This window comes from Daphnia pulex, chromosome 12, assembly GCF_021134715.1.
Source record: "Daphnia pulex isolate KAP4 chromosome 12, ASM2113471v1".
NCBI classification, from domain to species: Eukaryota; Metazoa; Arthropoda; class Branchiopoda; order Diplostraca; family Daphniidae; genus Daphnia; species Daphnia pulex.
In genome coordinates, this window is record NC_060028.1 from 6,258,690 (window position 1) to 6,283,729 (window position 25,040).

At 42.1% G+C, this 25,040-nt stretch overlaps 3 protein-coding genes across 16 annotated transcripts; 2 read left to right on the forward strand and 1 right to left on the reverse strand.

Moving 5' to 3' along the window:
* The first annotated feature begins 2,066 nt into the window (after positions 1-2,066).
* On the forward strand, positions 2,067-9,184 carry LOC124209829 (mucin-5AC-like). Of its 12 annotated transcripts, none has more exons than XM_046608028.1 (22): positions 2,083-2,323; positions 2,692-2,811; positions 2,885-3,015; positions 3,491-3,556; positions 3,632-3,973; positions 4,038-4,157; positions 4,229-4,322; positions 4,399-4,517; positions 4,585-5,035; positions 5,166-5,405; positions 5,843-5,932; positions 6,042-6,206; positions 6,311-6,444; positions 6,533-6,716; positions 6,831-7,096; positions 7,166-7,360; positions 7,436-7,683; positions 7,768-7,977; positions 8,065-8,142; positions 8,224-8,286; positions 8,381-8,579; positions 8,736-9,184. In XM_046608028.1, the coding sequence occupies exons 1-22, from the start codon at positions 2,245-2,247 to the stop codon at positions 8,898-8,900; spliced, it is 3,759 nt and encodes a 1,252-aa protein (XP_046463984.1). In that variant the 5' UTR covers positions 2,083-2,244; the 3' UTR covers positions 8,901-9,184. The 12 variants fall into 12 exon arrangements, with proteins under 12 accessions (XP_046463993.1, XP_046463984.1, XP_046463988.1 ...); XM_046608029.1 differs by having other exon boundaries at positions 2,084-2,323; positions 6,314-6,444; XM_046608033.1 differs by having other exon boundaries at positions 2,084-2,323; positions 4,585-4,876.
* Positions 9,185-12,512: 3,328 nt separating this feature from the next.
* On the forward strand, positions 12,513-21,153 carry LOC124209831 (serine proteinase stubble-like). Of its 2 annotated transcripts, XM_046608043.1 has the most exons (10): positions 12,513-13,424; positions 17,509-17,647; positions 17,772-17,913; positions 18,527-18,889; positions 18,971-19,095; positions 19,167-19,230; positions 19,270-19,492; positions 19,617-19,751; positions 19,825-20,052; positions 20,170-21,153. In XM_046608043.1, exons 1-10 carry the CDS (start codon positions 13,296-13,298, stop codon positions 20,446-20,448), a joined length of 1,827 nt encoding a protein of 608 aa, XP_046463999.1. In that variant the 5' UTR covers positions 12,513-13,295; the 3' UTR covers positions 20,449-21,153. The 2 variants fall into 2 exon arrangements, with proteins under 2 accessions (XP_046463999.1, XP_046463998.1); XM_046608042.1 differs by having other exon boundaries at positions 12,514-13,424; positions 19,167-19,492.
* LOC124209832 (synaptotagmin 2-like) lies at positions 20,710-23,668 on the reverse strand. Of its 2 annotated transcripts, none has more exons than XM_046608044.1 (6): positions 23,230-23,668; positions 22,818-23,129; positions 22,416-22,724; positions 21,858-21,993; positions 21,548-21,724; positions 20,710-21,392 (listed from the first exon to the last, which is right to left on the reverse strand). In XM_046608044.1, the coding sequence occupies exons 1-6, from the start codon at positions 23,602-23,604 to the stop codon at positions 21,238-21,240; spliced, it is 1,464 nt and encodes a 487-aa protein (XP_046464000.1). In that variant the 5' UTR covers positions 23,605-23,668; the 3' UTR covers positions 20,710-21,237. The 2 variants fall into 2 exon arrangements, with proteins under 2 accessions (XP_046464000.1, XP_046464001.1); XM_046608045.1 differs by having other exon boundaries at positions 23,239-23,667.
* Positions 23,669-25,040: the final 1,372 nt, after the last annotated feature.

Genomic DNA, 25,040 nt, shown 5'->3' on the forward strand with positions numbered 1-25,040 from the left:
ACAGATCTTGAAATACTTTTCAAGTCAAAAATAGTAAAAATACCCGAGGAGGAATGGGTAAGAAACTACTCCACCTACGGGCAAAGTAAACAAAGTAGTGAGAAACTATTTATTCTCTGCATTGCTTAGGAACGTTAATTAATGTTTGTCATTTTCAGATGTCCATACTACCAAACCAGACAGAACGTTCGTGCAGTTCAAGAAGGGAACTTAAATATAACAACATTCGTGAAACCCGTAATCTCTAGAAACCACAGAGGGAAATGCTTGCTCGATTCGAGAGCAACAAAGAGCCGAAAAATTTGTCCTTACCCGCCCCGATTGCTGGTCCCAGTACGTCTTCGTCATACGGCGGAGCAGCACCAAAGAAGCGAATCGTACATGTTCCGAAAGCGAAGGGATTGCTGACCGCTTTGACCAAACCCGATGCTGTTAAACAGGCAACTGTTGAGCATGGTCTTCCGTCTGGTTCGCACAACCTCAAGAGGAACACACAGCCCCAACCTTCGTCGTCGGAATAAAAGCGTTCAGAACTCATCGGGGCCAAACCAACGTTAACTGACTTGCCATCCGGCCAGTCCAGCCATTGCAAACCCGAAACACCGTAAGTACACACATATATATGTATTCATTTATATTTCGTAAGTGCCTAGTCAAATTTGGGCTGTTCGCGACGAATAGCCCGCCTAACTCTTCTCTGTTTTTTTTATCGATTGTTATTGGATTTTTTAACAGTAGTACTAGACGGGATAAGTGGTGGTTGCAGATTTCCGGCAATGGATATTGTGACAGCCTATTTCTAGTCTTTTACGATTGCTACGCCGCTCAGCCCGATCATCAGTCATGACAAAGAAAGTAAAATTAACCGTCAAACAGAACTTTGATCTTATTATTACTTGGCAAGGCGCTGCGGGCCAAGTCCTACGCTGCACCCAACACTAGCCACCCAGTTGGATCTCAAACTACTGAGGCAGACACTGAGGACGTCGAAGATATAATTGCGGAGATCCACTGCCCCTTCTCTCCCTACAATTGACAACGAAGATTTGGTAGCCGACCTCTTTGGGTTTCATCGAAGACGAGGACCAATTTTTGGCGGATCCAGTATAGACTCCCTCGATTGTACCAGAAGAGCGCCTAGCTCCCATAGTCGAAGAGCCAATTGAGACCGATTCACCCGCAGAAGTAATAGAGATCATGCTCCACTCATCTGGGGCAGAATCTCGGACGAAATACCCAATCTACCGCCCTCTCAAGACGACCATGATTTGGCATCTCCAGAGTTGCCAATTCCCAACATAGAAACCCCTCGTGCAGAGTTGTCGCATCATCCCAAATCTGTACTTTTTAGTTTTAGAGGTACAAAATTCCCTTTGTTTTTTCCCACCCTATATTTTTCCTTTTTTTTAATACAGTTCGTGGGTATTTGCGATAAGTCGATAACTCTGCACGAGAGGAAATGACTAAATAAGGGGAGAAAACGACTAAAATAAAAAAAACGGAATTTTAATTAAAAATTCACAAGATTTCTGTTAATCCAAAAATTCTGAAAATTTAACATGTTCTAGAGCAAACAAAGTTCTAATTTTTAAACCCAACCCCATCTTCCTAGCTTAATCCATTCTGTACTTATGAGTACACCAAAGTAGGCCTTTTTCCATAAGGCTCTCTCGCGTGTTCCGATACTTAGGGCTCGGATTAAAAACACGCCTTCCCCTGATTGAAAAATAAAATTTAAATTTGCCTAGTTCTCACCCTATTACGCGCACCTTATCACGACTATACGTCCAAAAAATGGGTTTTGTTTAGTTCCGAAGTTTTGAACATTCAGAGAATTGAGAAAAAAGTTTTTTTCTTCTCCTTTTCTACAGATGGCGTTACCATGGAAATCTTATTGAAATGCTGGCAAGAGGCAAGTGTTGGTGGTATAGCTGCAAAATGCCAGTAAATTCCTTCGAGTTCAATTTCATATCTAATTCTTATCTGATTATATCTACATGCAATGGCCTAGGACTGACTCTTTATCCAGGATATAAAGATAAGCCTACATATAGGAATAATAGCGAGGAAAAGTGCGTTGCAATCATTTAGTTTTTGTCTTTTGGATATATCGTTAGAAACTTTGCGCGTTGTTTTTTACGCCCATCTTCATGCGGTTATCCTTCTGAATCGTGATTAAAGAAAAGCCTTGCGCAGCTTTCAGTGTACAAACACGTTACGTTTTGTTTTATTTTTTTGTTTACCATGAAAAGTGACGCTTACGTTTTGGTAACGGGACTGATGATTGCTGCCCTCGCCAGTCTGCCGGAAGTCCAGTCTCAAGGTGATACGCCTACCTTGTATATTTCAAAAAATGTTTGACCAATTCTGACTCACCTACTTTGACAAATCTTATGATTTACAAATTTTCAATTATGAAATGTTAAATCTTTATTGGCCAAATTCACGATTTAAATTCCTAATTTATTTTTGATCTGCAGTTTTTTAATTTTATTTGATAAATTACAAGCCAAAAACTTCCGTTTTATTTGCATGCTAAAATGCTAAAAAAGTAGAGAATGTAAAAGGTTGATCGCCGGTTTCAAAGGACTGCAGTTTTATATAAGTAACACGAATTGGGTTGAGCGACGTGGAATTTGAGTAAAATTTTATGAACAATAAATGAAATGCGCAACGATAATTTTTTTGCAGATTGCGTTTTCATTTCTGAGATGCAGGTCATAATACCGTCGGGAGAGACGGAGAGTGTGACAATCGATGAAACTGAACAAAAAGACAAAGTTATTTTGAGTCTAACAACTTCTTCTGGAAGTAAGGGTTATAATTATTTGAATATCTAAAATGACGAATTGAAATGGGATTAAAATTGTTGATTATATTTTAGACGTTAGTTGCTTGGATGAAGGAACTCCTTTCTCTAAATATATTGAATATTTGCACACTGCAAATACCAATTTGAAATTCTCCATAAAAAAGGAAATTGGTGACGACCTTGACGACGGCAACGTAAATAAGGTGAAGTAGTGATCCATTTCCTTAAATATTGTTTGTTTGTTTTTGTGTTTTTTTTTTGTTTTTGTTTTTTTTTTGTTTTTTGTTTTTTTTGTTTTTTTTTTTTGTTTGTTTGTTTGTTTTTTTACAATGTAGTGGTCTAGTGGAGTCTGGGGTGGGGTCCACGGGCAAAAAGAAAGCTTCATCTCTTTTCGTCTTTGTTTTGAAGCTATCGTCAGTGTTTTTAGTTAATAAACCACATAAATAAACTTTGGATTTCACATGTTTAGATTATTTCAAATACTATGGAAGTCTTCTAATTTTCTAAACGCAATTTTCCCCGGTGAATAGCAAAAGAAAGCATGTGTAAGACGATTTCTTTGCAATCTGTCATCAGCTCAACTTGATTCATTTTTGTTTTAATTTCTTCTTGTCTTTTTTATTTGATCTCAATGAAAAAAGTGTTAACTTTTCATTTGCTTTTCATATTTTATCACAGGAAGGGGTATTGCTAGGACGGTGTACACTGTCCTGTCCCCAAGTAACCGTCCCCACCTTATTATTTGTATGGCGGAACTTAATCCATTTTACGTTAAAACTTTAATCATAAATACTGAACTATTTTAATTGTAAATTATAGATCGCTGTCACCATTACTCCTGTAAATACCCAATCGCCAAAGTTCAATGCCAGTTCAGTAGAATTGACTTTGGACGAAAATTTTCCTAAAGGGTTAGACTTTAGTTATCTAATTGTTGAAGCCCTTGGTGGACCGCTTACCGTCTCTGACAAAGATCTCCCTTCTCAAAATCTTAAATTTGGTGTCAGCGATGAGCGATTCAAAGTATTGGAGAACGAGACGAAACGCACAGAGTACAATGATACGCAAGGCTATCTACGATTCACGTATGAGCCTCGCATTGCTGTCAAGTCACAGTTAAATTCGTCTGAAAGTCCAATTACATTCAACTTAATTGCAACGGTGAAAACGTTTAATTTAAAAAATGTTGTATGGCAAACGAACGATTTACCTTCTTGTTCCAAAGGACACAGGGAATCCTTCAAAGGAAAGTCTATTCCCCATTACAGTGAATATAGTTCCTCAAGATGTCCGTGATCCCGAGTTTGAAAAGCCCTATTATACGTCCGCCATCCCGGATTCTTCAGTACTTAATACTTGCTTTAAAGCAATATTCTATTATATAGTAAATTGAGGCAGTCTTTTCCGTGTGTTTAGTTCACAGGAATTCTTCCGGTAAAACCTAATATTCTCGCTAGAGACGGAGATACAATAATCGACATCCAACTACGTTATGAAATTGTCGATAAAGGTAATATTTCAATCAATCTAATGCGCTCTCTTTTAATTATCGCCTGATTTGACTGTCAACAACATTTTAATTAAAGGTGGGCTCAACGTTAAACTAAAAAACACGCAACCCGATAAAGGAGTTCCCATAGAAATTGAATTAACTACAGCAGTGGAAGGAACACCAACCGACAAAATGCGATACATCGTGATTAAAGTACACATATTGAAATGATATCCTTTCCTTATACGACGCATGGATTAATCCATTTCCGTTATATCAGGCAATACAAACCGATGATGACAGTCGGTCCGAAACGGTCGCCCTTGCCGTCGAACTTCCACAAGCCGTGGTAACTACGACTACGATAACGTCAACGTTGGCAACTTGCCCACCACCAACTTGCCCGACGTCTACCACACCAAGTGAGACTACGACTACACCATCGTGTACAACTCCGATTACTACTCCTACCACCCAACAAACTTGTGCATCCTGTCCGCCGTGCACCACAGTATCTACCGACATCTCAACATCCTGCCCGACATTCGATCCGACTACTGACTGTCCAACAGGTAGCCCAACCAGCGACACAGTTTCCCCATTGACGACCGATCTTGTACAGACTACTACCGTAAATCCAACCTCAACATCTCCAAACAGTCCCACAACCAATAACCCTAATGTTTCCACAACCACTATATGCATGACTACTTATTCAACTACCGAAACAGGTACAACTCTCTCCCCTTTTCCTTCTCTTTGGGACTCCTATATCTGCTCGAAATCATTTGCCATCAAACTTGCGCGAAATAATTGTTCGTTACTAGAAATAAGGCATTGTTCTATTGGTCTGTCCGGCAGGTACTAGCAGTAGTAGCAATTGTCCGGCTTGTCCGGTAACAACCGAGTCGGTAACAACCTGTCCGACAGAGTGCCCAACCTGTCCGTCAGAGTGCCCAACTACTCCAGAGTGTTTAACCACTCAGACAGAGTGTCCAACCTATCCAACAGTTCCGACAACGTGTCCAACGATTGCGTGTCCAACAGAAAATACCCCCGTTACATCTTCACCTACTACACCAAGCCCACCGACCAGTACAGGTAGCTATTTGCCTATTGCAGTATTGCAAAATGCAGAATTCTTATTGCGTCATCGTTGTCCACGTTCAATTTATTCGAAGCACTATAACTAAGATTGTTAGCCTCGTTAAATCTTTTGCACACACAAAGCAGATTTGAGATAATGTTCACCTCAACACAGATAGCAATGGACACTTTTGGCAATTAAATACTAATTTCATAAAAGGAGATGGTTTAGATGGCCCTATGTGCCTGTAAAGATAAAGAGTAAAAATGTATTAGGCGCTGCTTATCTTATATGACTATATTGACGCTGTAAAACGCTTGACTCATACTGACGTATTATTGACGTAATACTGACGAAATATCAGAGTGATCTCATTGAGAAAATAGGTTAACAAACGTTACTCTTTTCCCTCTTCGTGTTCTTTTGATTTGCCGTGATTTGCCCGCTCAAGATTCAACTTCATGCCCAATTGTAACTTGCCCAGCACCCAATACTACGACTAGTCCTTTGATATGCGACTGTACAACAACCCCTGTTGCAGGTACATATAATAGGCTTACGACTACTGTACGACAACTTATCAAATAATTCCCCGATAAATGAATCCAAACGTAGATAATCAATTTAAATTTTCGTTTTTCCTTGTTCAGCGACGTGCCCCACTACAACCGCACCGCCAGCGGATTCTACGGTCCACTTCGAAAAACAACAATATGCGTCTGAAATCTTAGAAAATTCTCCGGTGAACACCTTTATTGTCGAGCTAAGTGCCACGACCACCACGTCCAATGAAAAACCGGAATACAGTTTGGAAAGTAAGTTATAAAAAAGTAGATAATTATCTTTAAACGCAATAGCTACTTCTATCTCGCTCTATTCTACTCCATATGTTTTTCAATGAATTTTCGCCTGAAAAAAAAAGGTTACGACGCAAAATATTTTCAAGTTGATCCCAAAACGGGAATTGTCACGACCGCCCAATCTCTTCCAGTCGGCGATTACCTTGTGGACGCCATCGCTCAAATTCCTAGCGGTGACAAGGATCGTGCTCGGGTATGTTCATTGTTCATACCACATCTTATAGGCAAAAGTCGAATCACAATGGTCACAAAACTGAGCGACATGTTTTCGTTACGAAAAGATCGTCATCTCGGTGGTTGCGGGGATCTCGTGCAATGGGACCCAGTTCGGCTCGCCTCTCTACGACTTCCCGGTTGCGGAACGCACGACAGGAATAGTCGGTCACGTTGATTTGCGATCGACCGATACCAATACTGACGACTACACCCTGTCTATCAGTTCGTGCAGCCCCCCGTCCATGACAGGTAGCTCAAACACGCAACATTTTTTAATTTATTTTTTGACTCGCCTGACCGCATTATTTTTGTGAAACTCGACGAAAAACAAGTGAATTGATCGACCTTATTATTATTTTCAAGATTCTTTCGACGTCAACCAAAATGGAGACGTAGTTGTTGTGAGTCCGTTCAATTGGACAAACGACAGGACGCGCATCGTTCTGACAATATCGGCCGAAAATCTAGTCAATGCTAGGATGACCCCCATTTCGACTATCGTCAACATCGACGTGTTGGATATCAACGAAGCGCCGCAATTCACCAGTTACGGTTCTTCTCTCCTGATTGGCTATCCGGACCGGACCTATTTCGATCCTTCTGTCCAAATGCCACTCATCACAGTCAAAGTAATTGACTCCCTCTCTCGTGGGAGTTTTTGCTGGGATGATTAATTTTACATTTGCACAACTCTATAGGCGTACGATGGTGACCAAGTAGAAAATGCCACTCTGACTTATCACGTCATGAACGAATTCGAAGTCTTCGACATGGATTTGCTGGCAGGTTCTCTGTTTGTCAAAGGCGTCGATACTTTAAATTGGGAAACGAGCCGCACCGTTCAAATCGCCGCCAGGGATAAACACGGTCTGCAGGGGACTCTCAACATAACTGTACGGACACGAACAAATTTCAATTTTTTGGCCGCCCTTGAGACACTTCATCTCGTTTTTCACGTATTTTTATAGGTCAAACCGTTGAGCGATAATTTCATCACGCTAATGAATGCCAAAAGTCAATCAGATTCCCTGACAGATGAGACGGTGGCCACTGATATGAGCCGCATTCTCGGGTGTCAGGTAGTCGTGTTACGTATGGAAAAGAGTCCCGCACTTTCTGCTCGTGTCACGCCATCAGCACTCGAAGGTTACAACTACAAAATAACTCTTTACGCCCTTAATAAAACGACATTTATCACGAGAGACGAATTCACTCAGTACGTTCGATAATTAGAAAATTGATTGTTAAAATTATGAACGTTAATGGATTTGATTTAACAATTTTCTCACGGGTTCAACAGAAAATTCAATCAAGCAAATGTTGCGGGATTAAACTGGACCGTGGACGAGAATTTAGGTCTTTCTGCCCCGCAAGAATACCAAGTCGAATCGAAGATCGACACCTTGTCTCAAGAAGTGCAAAGTTACACGATCGCCACCGCCGTCTTGGGCGCATTGCTCGGCTTGGCCCTGGTTGCCGTCGTCGTCTACTTGGTTTACGTCAAGAAATTGTACGGTCCAGTATATATTTTTGATGATTTGCGCTGATTCAAAAATCAAATGCAAATTCGAATAATTGGTTGCGCACGATTTCACAGCAAGGCGGAACGTCCTTGGAGCAAAGCTGTCGGAGCCGCATCATTGGACGTAGACAAGAAACACTGGGACCAGCGATCGTAAGAATTTTCAACTCGAAAAAAAATCGACATTCGTTTTTTTTATTTTATTTTTGTTATTCACGAAACTTTTGTGTTAAGGTTTGCTCGATCGAGCGTTCAAGATGATGAAGCATCCGAAGGGCAGGTCGATATCTACAACAGGTGAAAAATTCGTGCTTCTTATTTTATTTTCACAATTTCGTCCAATCGAATTAGATTGGCCGCTTAACATTTTTGGCGAATCTCAATTTTACAGGGAATTTTATGGGGAAACCTTCAAAGCTTCATCGACACCCGTCATTCGCTTCAGTATAGAAAAACCTGTTGTTGATAAAACTGTGCAACCGACTCAGACAAAGACTGTCGAAGAGGAAGCGTACTGTCCACCGACCCCACTGCCGAAGAAAAGCATTTTAAAAGATCCGAACAGCACCACGGATAAGAGCAGCAAACAGGTAAAAAAAAACCCAATTTTTATTTTTGAAAAAAATCAAATAAAACCGGGCCGTCTAGAAAACGTGACCCGGTGAGTATATTTGGCAAGGGAGTGCTCATTTCCGATTGACATTGGAATCTTGAAATAAAAAACCGCTAAAACATTCTTGAAACAGAAAACGAATGTCGAGAGCAAGTTAGAGGACACTGCTGGCGTCAAGTTCAGTCCGACTCCGGAAGTGATTCAAGTGGCGGCAACAGCGTCTGAAATCCAAGAGGTTGACCTCGATAAGAGCAACAAAGACGACGACGACGACGAGTTCTTGATTGAAGAGTTCTAATTTTTCTATTGAAAAGAAAAACATGACACACAATTTTTTTTATTTTATCTATCTACTACCTTTTCTACGTATGTATAATACGTCTGTGTTGGTTTATTTTTATTTTTTTATTTTCTTTTCGCCTTGGACCTTGGCCGATTCCGTCGACGGAAGAGGCCACGAATAACGCACCGACCCAACACTATTTTGACTTTGAATTTAACCACACGCTGCCTTATACGGGGGCCCAACTGTAATATTTACTCTATTATATAGACAAGACACTTAGAGTGTATAGAACTTTGTGACTCTCGTCTGTTTATTTTTTTATTATACTCTCCGCCGCCGAGTAGTGTGTGTGAGAAGAGAGTAACTTACGCAACCAGGAATGTGCGTATGGACGTCCTTGACTATACACATACGAACAGCAATCAACGTGACGTGGCTAAGTGAGTATTCGTCGTGCGCATTAAATCAAAAGTTCAGCGGGGAAATTCGTTGAGTGCCAGAAAAAAAAAATAGAAAATGCGGAAGAAAAAAACTAATTGGGAACACAAAAACTTGGGTCGTGACACGACTGAAATATATGAATTCCGGCATTTGTCACGTTCAATTTGGTTGGTTTCATCAAATTATTTTCCCGCAAGCGAATCACAGCGGGGAGAAACCAAATAAAAACTCGCACAACACAACATTACCGGACGTTTATACAACAACGAAAAAATAAGGGAACAGACTTTATATAGAGATAACACGAGGTAATGTGATGACACAAGAGCCCCCCCCCCCCTCCTCCAAATGAGTTCATGTCTTTCTCTCTCAACCACATCATCATCGTTTCCTCCAGGTCTCTCTCACACACACACACCAAACGAGCCACACTCACAGACAACAATAACCTAAACTATGTGGTGCGCGCAGCCCTATAGGAAATGATGATTGCCATTTCCGCTGATGGACAAGGAGTCAAAAAGAAGAAGAAAAAACAAACACCAAAATTTGACAGTGCTCAGCGCAATGTCTGGAGGGGAAGCGAGACATCCAAGTGCGACGACACGAAACGTTCAAATTCAAAAGGCGACTTGTAATACAAGGTTATAGCGCAGTAAGTAGCGCATCAGCTATATAAATAAACATACAATTCTCGGTTGCAATAGATAGACATAAGAAGAAGAAAAGACCCCCAAAAAAAGATAAGCTCTGCCAAAAAATAAATCAAAAAGAAAATAAATCTTAAAGAAGAAGAAGAAGAAAAGTCAACGACAGACAGGCGCCTAGTGATTTGTCCGTCTGCCCGGTTCCTATATAGTAGGTACCTCCCCTGCCTGCCTGCCTGGCCTGGCCTGGCTTGCCCGGCTGGTGAAACCGCGCCATCTCTTCCTCGTTTGCTGACATGTTCTCTCTCATGTCGTCAATCAGTTGCACCTTTTCGTGCTGCAGCGCACGGTCGCTTGATTTGTTGTTTGCCATCTTTTCCCACCATCAGACAACAACAAGCACCACGACCGCACTCATCTGCTCCTCTCGCGCCCTCCTCTTTTCTCTCTAGCTCCTAGCTCCTCTTCTCTGCTGGGCCGAGAGTAGTGGGTAGTAACCTCCCCGTTTGATGATGCGTCTCCATTACCAAATGCTAATGATAGACATTACGGCTCTTCTATCCTACTCTCTCTCTCTCTCTCTCCTACTCTGCGCTCGTCCTGAAAGTCAACAAAAATATACAGTATGTACGTCTATATGTCTCTATGTGTGCGCGGGCACGGCATATATTATAAATATATCTAAGTATAAAAGGGGGGGGGGGGGGAGAGGAAGGCGACCTGTGGAACAAGGGATGTCGTTCCGGCCCCTTCGGTGATGGATTGATTTGGAAGAAGAAGAAGAAGAATAACTCAAGGCAAAAAGGCAAAAAGAAAACATCTGTCTGTCTATCTATATCTATCTAGATATTTATACTAACTTTCAAATTTTCTCTTTATATCCGAACACATTGAAATTTCATTACTGACTCGTAAATTTGTTTTTTCCCCTTTTTTTCCCTCCTTAAAAAAGTTGAAATAAAAAACCAAAACAAAAGACGAAACTGAGAGCTATATAGGTGGAACATGGAGGAATAAGGAGAAGGAGGTGCCAATGGTGGCTGTGCTGGGGATAAAAAAAAAACAAAAAAACGGGAAAACAACTCGGGACGTTTCATGGTCCATCACTGCAGGAGTTCCAGACCACGATCTACTTGATTTAAAGCTGTCAGAAGAGACCAAAAAGCTCTTTCCCTCTACTACTCCTTAAAACTTTTTGGGTCTCTCTCTCTCTCGTTTCCCTTTTTTTTTTTCATTTTGTTTTGTTTCTCTTCTTTTTTGTGTTTTTTTTTCCCCTTTTGAAAAAATAAAATAAAATAAAAATAAAGAAAATGCATGACAAATAGTGAGTGGTGAAAATAGCCCGAAGACAAGGAGCGAGGGCTCGTGCTCAGAGTTTGATGAGGTGGTGTTCCTCTCGTCTTTTCTGGGACCTTTTGGGGGCTTTGATTGATATCGACTCCTCCCTCGCCAGTCAAAGATATGTATATACGGCACGCATGGAGAGTAGAGTTATAGTATAGTAGTTGTTGTTGTAGTAGTAGGGTATAGACTTCACATCTATCTAAATGTACTGGGCCGGCAACCTCCTCCAGGAGAAGCAGTAGTCGAGACGATTTTGTTGCCCTTTTATTTATTATTTTTTTTTCTTCTTCTGTATTATAACCTGCTGGCCCAGACATAGCCACGAAAGCAACCGGGCCGTCAAAACAAGACTGCTAACCAAACATTTAATTTATTCTCTATCTGAAAAAGAAGACAAATGGTAAGGGGGGAGGGAACAGCTATATAGTGTGCATTAGTTTGGTTTTTTTAATTGTAATTTTTCTTCTTTTTTTTTGGTACAAGAGATAGAAAAATATAAGCCAGAATAATAGTGAAAAAGAAGAGTACCATGTCTGTGTGTTGTTGCTGCTACTCTACCGTGGATATATATACAAACTCTACCTGGGCCAGGCTCTTTTCTTCCAGTGTCCCTTTCGATGCTGTTGCTGTTGCTGCTGCTATTTCTTTTCTTTTTTTCCTTTTCTAATTTCTATACACATTCAAACCTTTTATTTTTTTTATATTTTTTTCCACAAGGAATATATAAATTTATAAACGTCTCTTTTCTTTTTCAAAAGTCTTATTTCTTTTTTTTTTTTTTTCTCTTTTTCCTCGTTTTCTTCCTGAGGTTGTTAATGTTCTCATGGTCTAACCTGTCGGGGGTCGCCACCTCCCCACTACTCCGGCGCACCAAACCCCCCCGGTTCTTCACTCTGTTTTTGTCAGATTGGGCTCCCCACCAGAAGAAGAAGAAGAAGAAGAAGAAAAACTAAGCAACAGGTTGTTTGGTAGGTAAGGTAGGTAGGTAGGTAGGAAGAAGAAGAATAAAAGAGAGAGAGAGAAAGATAGAACAGAATAGACGAAGTCGTGGAGATGGAAAAGAAAAGAAAAAGAGAGAGAAAGAGAGAGGTAGATATACTACACTACACCCAAAAGAGAAAAATAAAAGAAGAAGAAAAAAGAAAAGAAAAAAAGAAAAAAAAAATACCCGAGAAGAGATAACCTCAAGCTGCTTTGAATGTTGGCCTCTCAGTTGAGGTTTCGCCCTTGGCGCGACGAGATATAGCTTCATTTTTCCTCCCGCCGTCTATTCGCAAGTCGAACGAGTTGCGTCCGTGCGTGTTCTCTCGTCGTCGTCGTCCCGTCCGTGTTGCGTGTGTGCGATAGCCAGCCTAGAGTTTCGTTTGGTCGACAGTCTCTTTTCTCCTTTTTCTCTTTCTCTCTCTCTCGGCCATTCTCTCTCATCTTTCTTCCGTTTGTTTTTTTTTTTTGTTTTTTCTTGTTTGGCCTCTTCTTAAGGTGTGCCTAACATCTCTTGCCCCTTTATAATCCTGGGTGCGTGAGTTGGCGTGTGTGTTGCGTGTGCGTTGTGTTTTTTTTCTTCTCTCCTCTCTCATCTCTACTCTCTTCGTGAGTGTGTTGTGCATGTGTGTGCGTACATGGTGTCGTGATTTTTTCGACTGACCGGGTCACGACTTTTTTTTGGGTGCTCAACCGGAGAAGAATAAGGAACGCAAATTTTAAACATTTTCTCGGCTCGCAAAACGGAAGCGGAAGTGCAGCGCGGCGACAACGACCACCAACATTTGAGTTAGCCGAAATTGTTTGATTATCGTCACCTGTTGTTTGTATAATAGGGGCGGGGAAATAAGTATGAGATCGTCGGATTGAAATCATTGATTAATAAGGAAGCAGCTCATCATCATCCGCTACATACCAACGCAGTCGGTTGAGTTTTTTGTTTGTTTTCGGACGGGAATAATTCTTGTTTGGCGCGCTCTCCCGCGTGAAAATCATGGCGAGAAGTGTCGGCACAGATGAACATCGCCGGATGTCGGTGGTGGCCCGGCTGGGTTTTTTTTACTTGTTGATCATCGTCGTCTCATGCTTGAGCATCCTGCCGTCTTCGTCTGCCAAAACCCAGGTAAAAACGAACCTTTTTCATTTTATTTGATTTTATTTTTTAAACAAATTTGAAAAAAAGAAAAAAAACACGAAATTTGGTCGTGTAGCGACTGCAGGTATGCTATAAATACTGTACTTGTGTGTGTTGGAGGATGTCTTAAAGACTTGTTTGAGGTTGCAGTTTGCTGGAGAGCCAAAGAAGAAAGAGAGAAACAGGTTCTCGTGAAAACACATTCTCCATATATCTCTTGAACGGTGCAAACCGCAAAACAAATCAAAGACAAGGTTCTTTTTTTCCTTTTCCTTTTTTCTTTCTTGGAAAGATCATTTGGACAGGCGCGACATGACAAGACGAATGGTATATACCTTAGATTTTCCGTTCTGCCGAGATATGGAAGAGAGGGGGGGATGTGTATAGTCGAATCGAGCCGGACACGAAACCCCAACAAATCCCGGCAAGCGGCTGTTGCGTTACTCATTCACGAAGCCCATAGATAGGCAAGTCGGAAGCGCGCGCGCGAGCGCGGGCTCGCTCTCTTGGTCTCTGTATGTGTGTGTGCTGGAAATCAAGGGGAGAACAACTGGAAAAAATCAGCTGCTAGCGCCTGCTGGCCTTGCCGGCTGTGTATAGCTATACAAGCTGACGACTGAGAATGTTTTGAATACATTGGCGAGAGCTTCTATAGGTTTTTATGATTCGGGATTTCCATAAAAGCGCACGCCTTCTCTTCCACCACGTCACTATGCTGTTGCTGATGGTTCTCTCTTTTCTCTTTTTTCTTTCTTGTTTCTTTCTTGTTTCCGTCGGCCTCTCAACTCGCTCTCTCCCCATTTCTCTCGGCCTTTCTCTCCTTTTGGCCAGCGCCAGCTCGTTGCTGTACCTCTCTATATACCAAGTGCCAACTCTCTGGCGCGCAGACATACGAGACTATGACACACACACTCAATGACCAGCGCGTCCTTGTCTGAATTTGCCACGACTGGATGTTGGGTGTATTAGATCCACATATTTGGCTGGTTGGCATTCGCGGAAATTCGTTTTTTTGTGTTTCCCGCCACTCGTTTAGCCATTCATCCGCAATCCCGGAAGGCCAAATCGATTGGCGCACGACACAAACTGACCTCAACTCTCTCTCCCGCCGTCATTTCCTTAAGATTTGGAAAATTCCAAAGTTCAAGCTCTAATCTGCATAGAGTTTTTGCGCCCGCCATTTTATCACGAAAAGGAAAAAACAAAAACTGTCAGCTGCTATATGACGATAGGAAATCTTTTGGCAGAAAAAGTCAAAAGAATTAAAATTAAAAAAAAAAGAAGAAAAGAAATCTGTCAAAATGTTGTTTTCCCTTTTTCTCTCTTGATATCTTTTGATTCCTTATTCCTATTATACATCTTTTGCCCGCGGTTGCTGGCCGGTTGTGTACACGTATATTTTGTAAATAGGAAAAAATAAAGAAGAAGATGGTCCGCGTACAGTCATTGTGTATGTGATATTCATCGGGCCGGGCAAGGACGTGAAGGCCATCTGCCATGAGATCTCTCTCTCTCTGCTCTCTTCATATTCTCCGGCCAGTCTTCACGTGCTTAAATGGAGGGAAACGGCTCGTGTGTTAAGTGCAACGTCACCCTTGTATTTGACAATATCACACGCGCGCTTATATCCACAGCTTTTTTTTTTTTTTGTTTAATTTTTCACCTAAACATAAACTGTGCCCAGCAACGCGACGGTGTAACAGCAGCAGCTCTGGTTTGTGATGACACACAGTTCAGGAGGGGTTATTTTTTTCTTTCTTAATGTCACGGCCATTAGGATGATGACGATGATAATCATCATCTTCCCTCTTTTCTTTTGCCCCCTATTATTCAATCTGAGTTGGTCAGGGGAGGGACGAAAAGGAGCAACTCTCGGCGGGTTTGTTGGGTTGTGCTTTTAGGTCTCTTTTGGAAACGTAAATTGATAGCCAAGGCTTGACACCTCTCTCTCTCTCTCGAGATGAGAGCGTGTGGCACTCTGTGGCAGCAAGCACAGCCACCTGAGTTACGCAACCATAACATTCGACCTTCTCCTCTCTCTCTCCCCCTGCCTGCCCACCCTGCCCCTCTTTATATAAGTAGTTTCTCCTCTTCTATCTCTCTCTCGTCAAGCTGCCATTTCTTCTTTTCTTCAAAATCTTCGGTAGCTCTGCTTTTAATTCTTTTCGTTATATCCCCCCCCCACCCAACAAGGATCGACCCGACAGACTTTTTCACGAGTCTCTTTTTTAGGGAAAGGAACGTGCGTGTCGTTTTCGCCTCGAATGACTGGAGGGGGGAAAACGAAAATTTCGTTGAAAAAAAAAAGAGAAACGGGAGGAGCACTACACACTATACGATGGATACATATATTTTACGTATATATATAAAAGATCGGTGCGCAGCAGATAAATACAACTTGCAAATAACAAAAGAACACATTTGTTTTTCTCGTTTGTTTGATTTATAATTGTTGTTTCGCATATTATTGGCCAACTGCTATGTTTCTGGTTGATAGCTCAGAGTTAAGATAATTTGAATAACTAGTCTAAAATAACACGCATGATTTTGATCAGATTTCTGGGGTTGTGAGCAATATTCAAATTAATTAGGCATTGCCCGTGGTGTTTTTCTTTTTTTACGGGAGCTGGGTTATAAGAGATAGCTCAGCTAAAGGTGCCCTTTTTCCACCTGGAGCCCAGGAGGCAACAACCAATGACAGCGATGGCGTGCGCAGAGAAGAAGAGAAGAAGAAAAGAAAAAAGGGAAAGATGGGAGGGGAGAATGTTCTTGTGTCTTTAATTTTATTATTATTATTATCGTAATTGTATTGCATTTTGTATTTTTACAGATCTTTTATTTCAGATTATATCTCGTGTTTTTTTGTTGTTGTTGTTGTTGTTGTGTAAGTCTCTCAGCGCAAGCTGCGATCACGAAGAGTCAGCTGACACAATCAAACTTGTCTGATGGTGGCCAGACGGAAAGATCGAAAGAGGCTGTGATGAAGCATTTTCTCTTTTTTTATTTTTTTAGAGTACATTTTGTGTCGCCACGTAATTCACAGTGACTTGTAACCGTCCCCGTTACCAACTTCTTAAAAATAATTCATCACGATTAAGTACACACTTACATATGCTGCCCGAGAAAAATAAAAAAAAGGGAGAATATTAGATTTAATTAGATTTAGAAAAATATTTGCGCTGCTAGTGAATTTGGTTTGGAGTGCAACAGTTTTGTACAATATTTCTGGTTCGAATAGAATTCTAACTCAAATTCTGATTATTTTGATTATCTTATTTGAATCTTTAAAAACTGAATGAATTTGGCTACTGTTTCTTAGTTAAAATCTAAACATCCATGTCACGACCTTTCAATGACAGATGGAATAAGCTAATTGAGATTTCTAAAAGAGTCTGTCTCTGTTTATCTGTTTGTCTGTTTGGTTTTTTTTTTAAGTGATGAAACCGCGCCAAAAAAAAAGTGTTTCAGAGTCATGATTGCACAGTGACGAAGCGTCATATTCTTGCCGAATCATTCGCAGAGTTTCGTCTAGCCCCTTGTGAACAACAGATTCCCGCTGGCATCTCGAGTTGCGTTCGACTTGGCTGCCTCTTTTTTTCTTTTTACAAATTATTATTCCTCCAGCCAGCCGGGATCAAACTTGAGCCAATTCAGATGAGTCTAGTCACGTTAGGGCACACGCTGCGAGACCCTTTGTATTCAACTGCTTCTGTACAAAATCTCTTTAGACACCTACTTTCTATATACGAATCTACTCTGCCGTGTCCGTTTCTTTTGATATTTCCTACTGATTTCATCGGAGCAGCTTCCATTTTTGGGGAGGGTGCTCTCACTATTCCTTAACTGTGCTAGCCCTTGCGCCATTTGCAGCCGAAAAATATATTTTGTTTTTAAAGAATAAAGTAAAAAACCAAAAACAATTGAAGCGTTGGGCGTTGCGAGCTGCAAATCTCTAACATGGCCATTCAATTGATGAGTTGAGAGGTGTTGCTGTTTTTGGTATCCTCCCTCCATCTCGACGTGTATCAACTTGACTTGACATCTTCTTGTCGATTGTTATTGCCTCGTACAGAATAGCACCGAGTGGAAAAGAAAAGCCAACGCCATCAGTCATACCGCGACGGCCAGCAGCAGCAGCTTGAGTGAACAGATGGCGAAAACGCCTCGCCAACATCAACACAGAAATCATCATCGCAACAGCAGAGTTGAAGGTATATGACGCAACAAAAAGAAAAAAAAACACGGAATAATCATTTAAAATTCAATTGATTTACTTCGTTCATTAACTGCCGTTCTAATTCGACAATTTATTTCGTTTTATTTTGTTTTAACCAGCCAGTCTACTCCAGCAGCAGAACCGGACGGCTCTTCACCGGGAGAGTAGCAACAAGAACGCCGACGCCAGTGCAAACGCGACTAGAATTGGCAGCGCGACCAATAACAGCGAAGAATTATCTCCATGGTCACCCTGGTCAAAGTAAGATTTCCTATTTTATTTTCGGTGCAACACAAAATTTACGGCTTGTGATATTCCCCGGAACCTGTTGTAAAATAAAAAAAGGTTACAAAGATTCATGGTCGTATACTATACACACGGGCACTTGCCCGGCTTCCGCCATTTGGGTGCTGCATGCTCCCGGTGTGACTGTAGATGAAGGCCGGGCGCGCGCGAGCTGCTGCCGGGGCTCCACTTGCGGCGTGATTTACGAGCCGGTTTGGAACACCTTTGCATGTGATTTAAATCGCCGTAAATAGCCAACAACTTATAACAGGATGTGTGCTGCATCACACACACACACACCGGTACCGTATATGTCCCGGTGTTACACAGCTGTTAATTATTTGGCTGACTGTCTGCAACCTCGACGTCGTTTGCTTTTCCCTTTTCTTGTTTATCTTTTCCGGCACGTTCGCCAAAATGGGGCCCGGTGTATTTGTTGGCACCCTCCAGTTTATCCTTGTCAAACACGCAACAGCGCAGCCTTATGGCCTCTTTAAATATGATCGAACTGACGTTGATGGATAAATCCATAAATGATGACCGCATAATTAAAGAGTCATGTTTGTCATTTTTTATTTGGTTCACTCAGGTGCAATAAAAAGTGCCGTCAAAATCGCCAGCGGAAGTGCATCGGCATCTCGTCGACGGACGCCGAGGCGCTGAAGCGATGCGCCCAGCATCACATCCTCAAACAGGAACGGACGTGTCGCAAGGGCCGCTGCAAGCGCGGCGGACGGGCCTTCCACGTCGTCCTGCCGCCGAAGCGGGAGAGTCTCAACAAGCAGCCGACGACCACGGCCTCGTCCTCGACCTCTTCTTCTTCGTCGTCTTCGGCGGCGCAGAACCAGCAACAGTCGGACGTGCGCGTCCTGCTGAGTCTCAATTCCATTTTCTACTCGTCGTGGAGTCGGTGGTCTCCTTGCACCAAAGCCTGCACCACAACTCGCTACAGGTAGGCCTATATCTAATTTTATTAATTTATTTAAAATTAGTTGAATTGAAAAAATTGAATGGGTCTCATTCTGTTGGACAGAACGTGCCGCTTTCAAGTGGTTTGCGGCAACACGGTCCTTCACGAGGAAGCCTACTGCTACACGGAGGGCACCGACTGCGAAAAATGGTACAGCGGACGCTCGCGCTACACCAAAGATGACGACAGTGAGTTCCCACAATCGACTTGAACGTTTTTCCAGTGGCCTGGAAATAATCAATAATGAATAATTATTTAGAGTATGAACACAGTCCGACGGCAGCCCCTGAAAGAAGTAATGGAAGCAGCAGTAGTAGTAATAGCAACAACAACAGCAACAACAACAACAACAACAACAACAACAACAACAACAACAACAACAAGGGTCACAAGAAAGCCAAAGAGGAGCAAGAGTTGGGAAGCCAGCCAGAGTGTGGCGTTTCTATGAGTGGCAGCGGAGGCGGCGGCGGTAGCAGCGGTGGTATCAGCAACTTGTCGTACAATTTGCAGCTGCGCATCATCGGCGGAAGGGAGGCGACACCGGGTAGGTGGCCGTGGCAAGTGGCTATCCTCAACCGCTTCAAGGTAACGTAACATGCAGTCACGTGGGGCCGGGTGCTATATAAATACACCCACTCTCGGCTGTCTGACAGCCCGGCAAAATGGATGACTGATAATTTTTGTTTTTGGCAATAATCAATCACACCAGGAAGCCTTTTGCGGAGGAACTCTCATTGGAGCCCGTTGGGTCCTCACGGCGGCCCACTGTCTCCGGAAGAGACTCTACGTTCGCATCGGGGAGTACGACCTAGTGGAAGACGATGGCACTGAAATGGATTTCCGGGTCAGTTTGTTATTAGATTTAATTCCAGCGCAGATGTTTTTGTTTTACAACTAAAGTTGATATATCAATTCAGGTGGAAGAGGTGTTTGTTCACCCAGAGTACGATCCGGAGACGGTTGACAATGACGTGGCCTTGCTACGGCTTCCTGAGGCCATCAAGCTGGGCCAGCAGGGCATTCGGCTGGCTTGTTTGCCCCAACCTGGCCAGTCATTGCCCATCACCCAAAAGTGCACCATCATCGGTTGGGGTAAAGAAAGAAGCTCACACGTTTTCGGTACCGAAGTCCTGCACGAGGCCGAGGTGACGGGCGGATGCCAAAAATAAAATCATAAAAATTATTCCTTTCACGCTATATATTACATCATGTCGGGGCACGGCCAAAATCTTATCTTATATAACTTTGAATTGATTTGGCAGGTGCCCATTGTGAAAACCTCGGCGTGTCGTGAAGTGTACGAGGATTACTTCATCACGGAGAACATGTTTTGCGCTGGCTATCGCAAAGGGCGGATCGACTCGTGCGCCGGCGACTCGGGTGGCCCACTTCTCTGCTCGGTCGGCGACAGGTGGACCATTTTCGGCATCACCAGCTTTGGAGAGGGTTGCGGCAAGCGCGGCAAGTTCGGCATTTACACCAAAGTGCCAAATTACGTCAGCTGGATCCAACGAGTCATCGATCTAAACGGCGGAATCTAATAAAACAAAAACAAAAACAAAAAAAGGAAAACCAATTCCAGGATCCGTTCTTATATATATACATACACACCTTACGCATATTACATCCGTCTTCCCGCGTGTCCACTGTCTAGAGAGCGATCGCACTAAATAAGCGCCGACATCACACCCAGCCCATATATTATATAACTTGTTTGTTTTTCAAAATTTTGTGTGCGTGCAGCCCCCCTCTGAGAAATGAACACATATTTATAGATTTAAAAAAAAAGAAGAAGCATTATATTTGACTCATCTCGCCATGTGTTGACGACTAACTCTGTGTAATACATTATGAAAGAAAATTAACGAAACAAAAAAAAAGAAACCAACAATAACAAAAACAATTAAACAAAAAAAGAAACTTTCGTAGTCGGTGAATTTATTTGTTTTTTCAAAGAAAAAGCCGATTTTTCAGTTATTGCGTCACTATATCCTTATACTACTTATGAAAAAAAAATTGTTGCAGTTTATTTTGCTTCCCAATTTTTAACGTCAAGACCCATTAGCCCCTTTCCCCTCCTCCCTCCCCTTCTCCGCTGTAAAACTGTGATATGTGTGTACGTCTTTCCTACAAAACTATTTTTTTTTTCAAACTTCCAGTGTTATATATCTAACCCCAAATAACGGGAAGAAGGGATTTTGAAACGCGCTAATATCCAAGATAAATAAGCCTACATCATTTGCAAATCGATCGAAATTTTTTTTTAGCAAGAATTTGATTGGCTATGCTCTGTAATAGCAGATAAGCAGAAAGCGCTGGGCCATGATTGGCTATAATATCGGATGCCAGCGTTCGATGGAAACTCCAGGCCGGTGTGCCATGTCATGCCAGTGATCAATGCCGGTGGTGAGGCCTGTACTATTGGCCCATGTCGAAAAAAAGTGACGGTGTCCCAAAGTGATCCGTCCCAATGTTCTTTTGGTTCCTAGAAAATTTCCGGAATTTGTTTGTTAGAAAAAAAAATTCAATTACCTAAATTTCTTTTTAAAAAAGAAAAAGGAAAAACTATTGGGTTACGGTCGGGAATGAGAGAGCGAAACGAGACTTGTATGGCACTTGCGGATGTGAGGAACTTTGTACCTATTGTGGATTTGGTGACAAGGACGAGTTGGCAGGAAGCTTCGTGCAGCATGTGCGGCTGAAGGGCGAAGACGAACTTCTCCCGGACAACGGCCGTGGCCTCATCCCTCCGGATGCTGTTAGTCCTTCGGGAAGACGTCAGATATCCGCGTTCGTACAGCAACACCTTAATCGTCACTAGATGAACAAAACGGTCAAATATCTATACATCTACATTTTTGGAAGCTTTCCCACTGTTACACAATTGATGAGCGCGTGTGTGCATATTATAATACAACTCGGGAGTTTTTATTCGTCTTTTTCTTCGTACCTTTCTCTTTATCTTGGTTATTCGAAACTAAAACTGGCATTGGGCGGATTTGCAACAGTTCCAAAATCATCCGTCCCAGGTGCGGCTGGTAGAGCAAGGAAATTAGCATTTCGCCCTTGGAACATCTCTGCGCGTTCTGCAACCAAGATTATATTCGATTTATTCCAGAATTTGATAAATTGCCAAGCGACACACATGTATAGATTTGGCTGACCTATAAACGATCAGCGAAATTGGAACTTGTAAATAAACACTATAATAATAATAATAATAATATAGGGCAGTGAAAAACCACACAACGTACTGTATATAGCTTGGCCGATATTCTAGACAGAGAGAAATGAGCTGCTACTCAAACTATAGACTTTGCAATTGCATCAACACATGTTCAATTGAAGCCAAACCACCTGTGCAATCATGAGCATTTTACAACAAACGATTAGGGACCGCCTATTCAGAATTTCGGTGTGTGTGTGTGCGACTGTGCGCGCGCGCGCTCGTTGTTTGTCGCAATCATCTATGAATCATATTCGATGGAAAGGCTGAATAATACATTACCGTGGCATCTGCGCGCGGCGAAATGGACGGAGAAATTTCCAGCAGACACCACCTCACTTGGCGTCGGTGATCATTGCCGTCGTCGAATTCGGCCACACAGAAAATGGCTTGACCGAGCGTCACCGAGCGGGAAACGCACCTTTCGTAGCGGGAGACCTCGGGACGGTCGCGGACCGCCAGCAAAATTTCCGTCTCGTTCATATTCAAGCCGGACATGTCCAATTCGAAAATTTGGTTGAACAGCGGGTTGTGATTGGACTTGACCGTTTTGGTGACGCATTTGATTTGTCTTTCGGGAAGAACAATGATCTGTACACGAAAGCGATTATTAGATTACATCATTTGAATTTAATTGAATCTAGTATATGAATGAAATTATTAAAAAAAAAGTGTAGATAACACCTTGACGTATGGATCGGGAGGAATATTTTTGCTCCTGGCGGGCAGATTAAGAGCGCCCAGGATTTTGAGGATCAGCAACTGGCGCGAGGAATCTTTTTGTATTGAGAAACCGATTTTCGCCCGGCAGATGTTGACGTTTTCGTTCGTCTCCTGGCCGGGCGAGTAGAGTTTCAAGTTCAAATTGGACGGGTCCAAATTATTGTTGCCACGGCAGTAGCCGACGGTGCCGGGAGTTGGTGGCGCGGTTTTGAACGTGTTAGTTTCTACCACATCTTTTGACTGACGAGCTACTGCCATCAAAGAATTTTTTTGCTAAAAAAAAAGAATATCAGACGTGTAAATAAAATAAAATAAAATGAGACGCAACTAATTACACTCGACTATTACAGTTTTTCAAAATAAAATACAGTACTTTACGAACCGCGGGTAAAACGAATGAGATGATGTCTTCACTTCGGATAACGGGTGTTTTAGAATGAATTCCGGTGGATTTCTGCTTGACTATAAAGTTACTCTTATTCAACATTTTGCGGTTGTTGGCTTTCTTCCTTTGCAACCAGAAAAACAAGCAGCACATAGAGGTGAGCATGAGGAAGACGAAAAAGCAGCAGACAACGACGAAGGCGGCTAGAAAGAGATTAGACACTCTGAAATCCAGGAAGGAACTGTAACCGAAGCAGTCGGCAATCTCCAAGCGATCCGAGAACAAGAGCCAATGCACGAAGCACTTTGTCGAACTGGTTCGATTGCTGATGGATTCGTCAAACGAAAACGCCGGCGATTCCATAACAGCGCGGACACATCCAGTCCAGCTCTACGTCGCGTTCTCAATGTCGGCGACTAGGAAATGAATAGCGTCACTCGGAAATCGTGTTCATTTATAAAAGGAAGGTAAACAGCTGTGCGCCGAACACTCATCGTCCCGGAACCACAAATGCGCGTTCAAGTCAAATTTGCGCTGACGTCAATGCCTTGTTATTGTTGGGCGATTATTACTTTTATATTAGGCTCTCCCTTATATAATATGTCAACTATTGTATGTTACTTAAATTGCCTTTAACTGACATTCAACTATTCGTCCAAAATTTAATGTTGATTTTGTTTGCCCGACTAAATGTAGTCTGACTAAACCTGAGCTATCCGTCGCACGCAGCACATGGTAATCTGGACATATTCAAGGATAAGGCCGTAAGTAGCGTATGTGTATAGTGCCTATTGCGTGAACTATACAAGCAAATGGGTTTTTTTTTTCAACCATAGCGTATCCAAGGTTGTTTGCAATACAGGCACAGCAGACCCCACTTGTTTTATGTATTTTTTTTTTCATATTACGGGAATGGGCGTGAGGTGACAACAAGGTCATGGCGCCACGCACGGTATAGAGCCAAAACTACAGCGTAATAATGCTAGCGGGGGATGTGTTTTTACTGATGACTGTATTGCGGTTGCGGCGCGGTTGAAACAGGTGCGACAGAAACACGTTGGTACATCTATTATATGCAATGCCTCGTTCTCGTTCATTCTAATGCACACACGAGGAGCTACTCACGTTTTGGCTGGAAACATGCTCGTTCGTGAAAGAGAATAACACAACAAGTCAGCCGAATTATTTCCTCCTGGGTGTGAGAAACTAAAAAGCTCTTGGAACTACTTTTGAGAAGAATGCAGTTTTTTTCCGAGAAGTGTCTCCGGATTTCTCTGGCGTAATGAGACTCCTAAGTTATATCAGAGCTGAGATACTGGGTACCTATAATAACTATAGGCTATTTGGCCATGGAAACGTGAAGTGGCGTTATATTCAAGGCTATTTTTCTTGCAGTGCCATAAAAAAGATGGCAATCGAGTGGATTTGCCTATTTATCTAAGACATACCCAGACAGCTAGCTCAATGTCCCGTAGTGAAATTCTTTTAATGTTAGCTCAACGAATTATAGTACTACAACCAGTTTTATACTGAGATTGGATACCAGACACATCAGATGGTTTATTCATCCACCAAGGCAATTTTCCCACTTTAATAAAAGGAACAAAACAAAACAAAAAAAAAAAAAATAAAATAAATAAATTAGTCAAATCAGACAGGAATTAATAGTACGTCTGAATATGGAACACTTTTTATTTTATCACTTTAAAATATGTTTTAAATCAAAATGCTACTGTACAGACCCAAAAAATACGACGACGGTATATTTCAATTTTGTTATAATAATCTATAATCCTACG

What these genes read in the sequence shown, in the direction of transcription:
- LOC124209829 (XM_046608028.1), top strand. Translation starts at nt 2,245, where the DNA reads ATGAAAAGTGACGCTTACGTTTTGGTAACGGGACTGATGATTGCTGCC. An exon ending in TTATTCAACTACCGAAACAG is followed by an intron (nt 5,036 to 5,165) that starts GTACAACTCTCT and finishes TCTGTCCGGCAG; the next exon opens with GTACTAGCAGTAGTAGCAAT. An exon ending in CGGATAAGAGCAGCAAACAG is followed by an intron (nt 8,580 to 8,735) that starts GTAAAAAAAAAC and finishes TTCTTGAAACAG; the next exon opens with AAAACGAATGTCGAGAGCAA.
- LOC124209832 (XM_046608044.1), bottom strand. Translation starts at nt 23,604, where the DNA reads ATGGAATCGCCGGCGTTTTCGTTTGACGAATCCATCAGCAATCGAACC. An exon ending in TTTTACCCGCGGTTCGTAAA is followed by an intron (nt 23,130 to 23,229) that starts GTACTGTATTTT and finishes CTTTTTTTTTAG; the next exon opens with CAAAAAAATTCTTTGATGGC. An exon ending in TAACCAAGATAAAGAGAAAG is followed by an intron (nt 21,725 to 21,857) that starts GTACGAAGAAAA and finishes TTGTTCATCTAG; the next exon opens with TGACGATTAAGGTGTTGCTG.
- LOC124209831 (XM_046608042.1), top strand. Translation starts at nt 13,296, where the DNA reads ATGGCGAGAAGTGTCGGCACAGATGAACATCGCCGGATGTCGGTGGTG. An exon ending in TGCACCACAACTCGCTACAG is followed by an intron (nt 18,890 to 18,970) that starts GTAGGCCTATAT and finishes TCTGTTGGACAG; the next exon opens with AACGTGCCGCTTTCAAGTGG. An exon ending in AAGTCCTGCACGAGGCCGAG is followed by an intron (nt 20,053 to 20,169) that starts GTGACGGGCGGA and finishes TTGATTTGGCAG; the next exon opens with GTGCCCATTGTGAAAACCTC.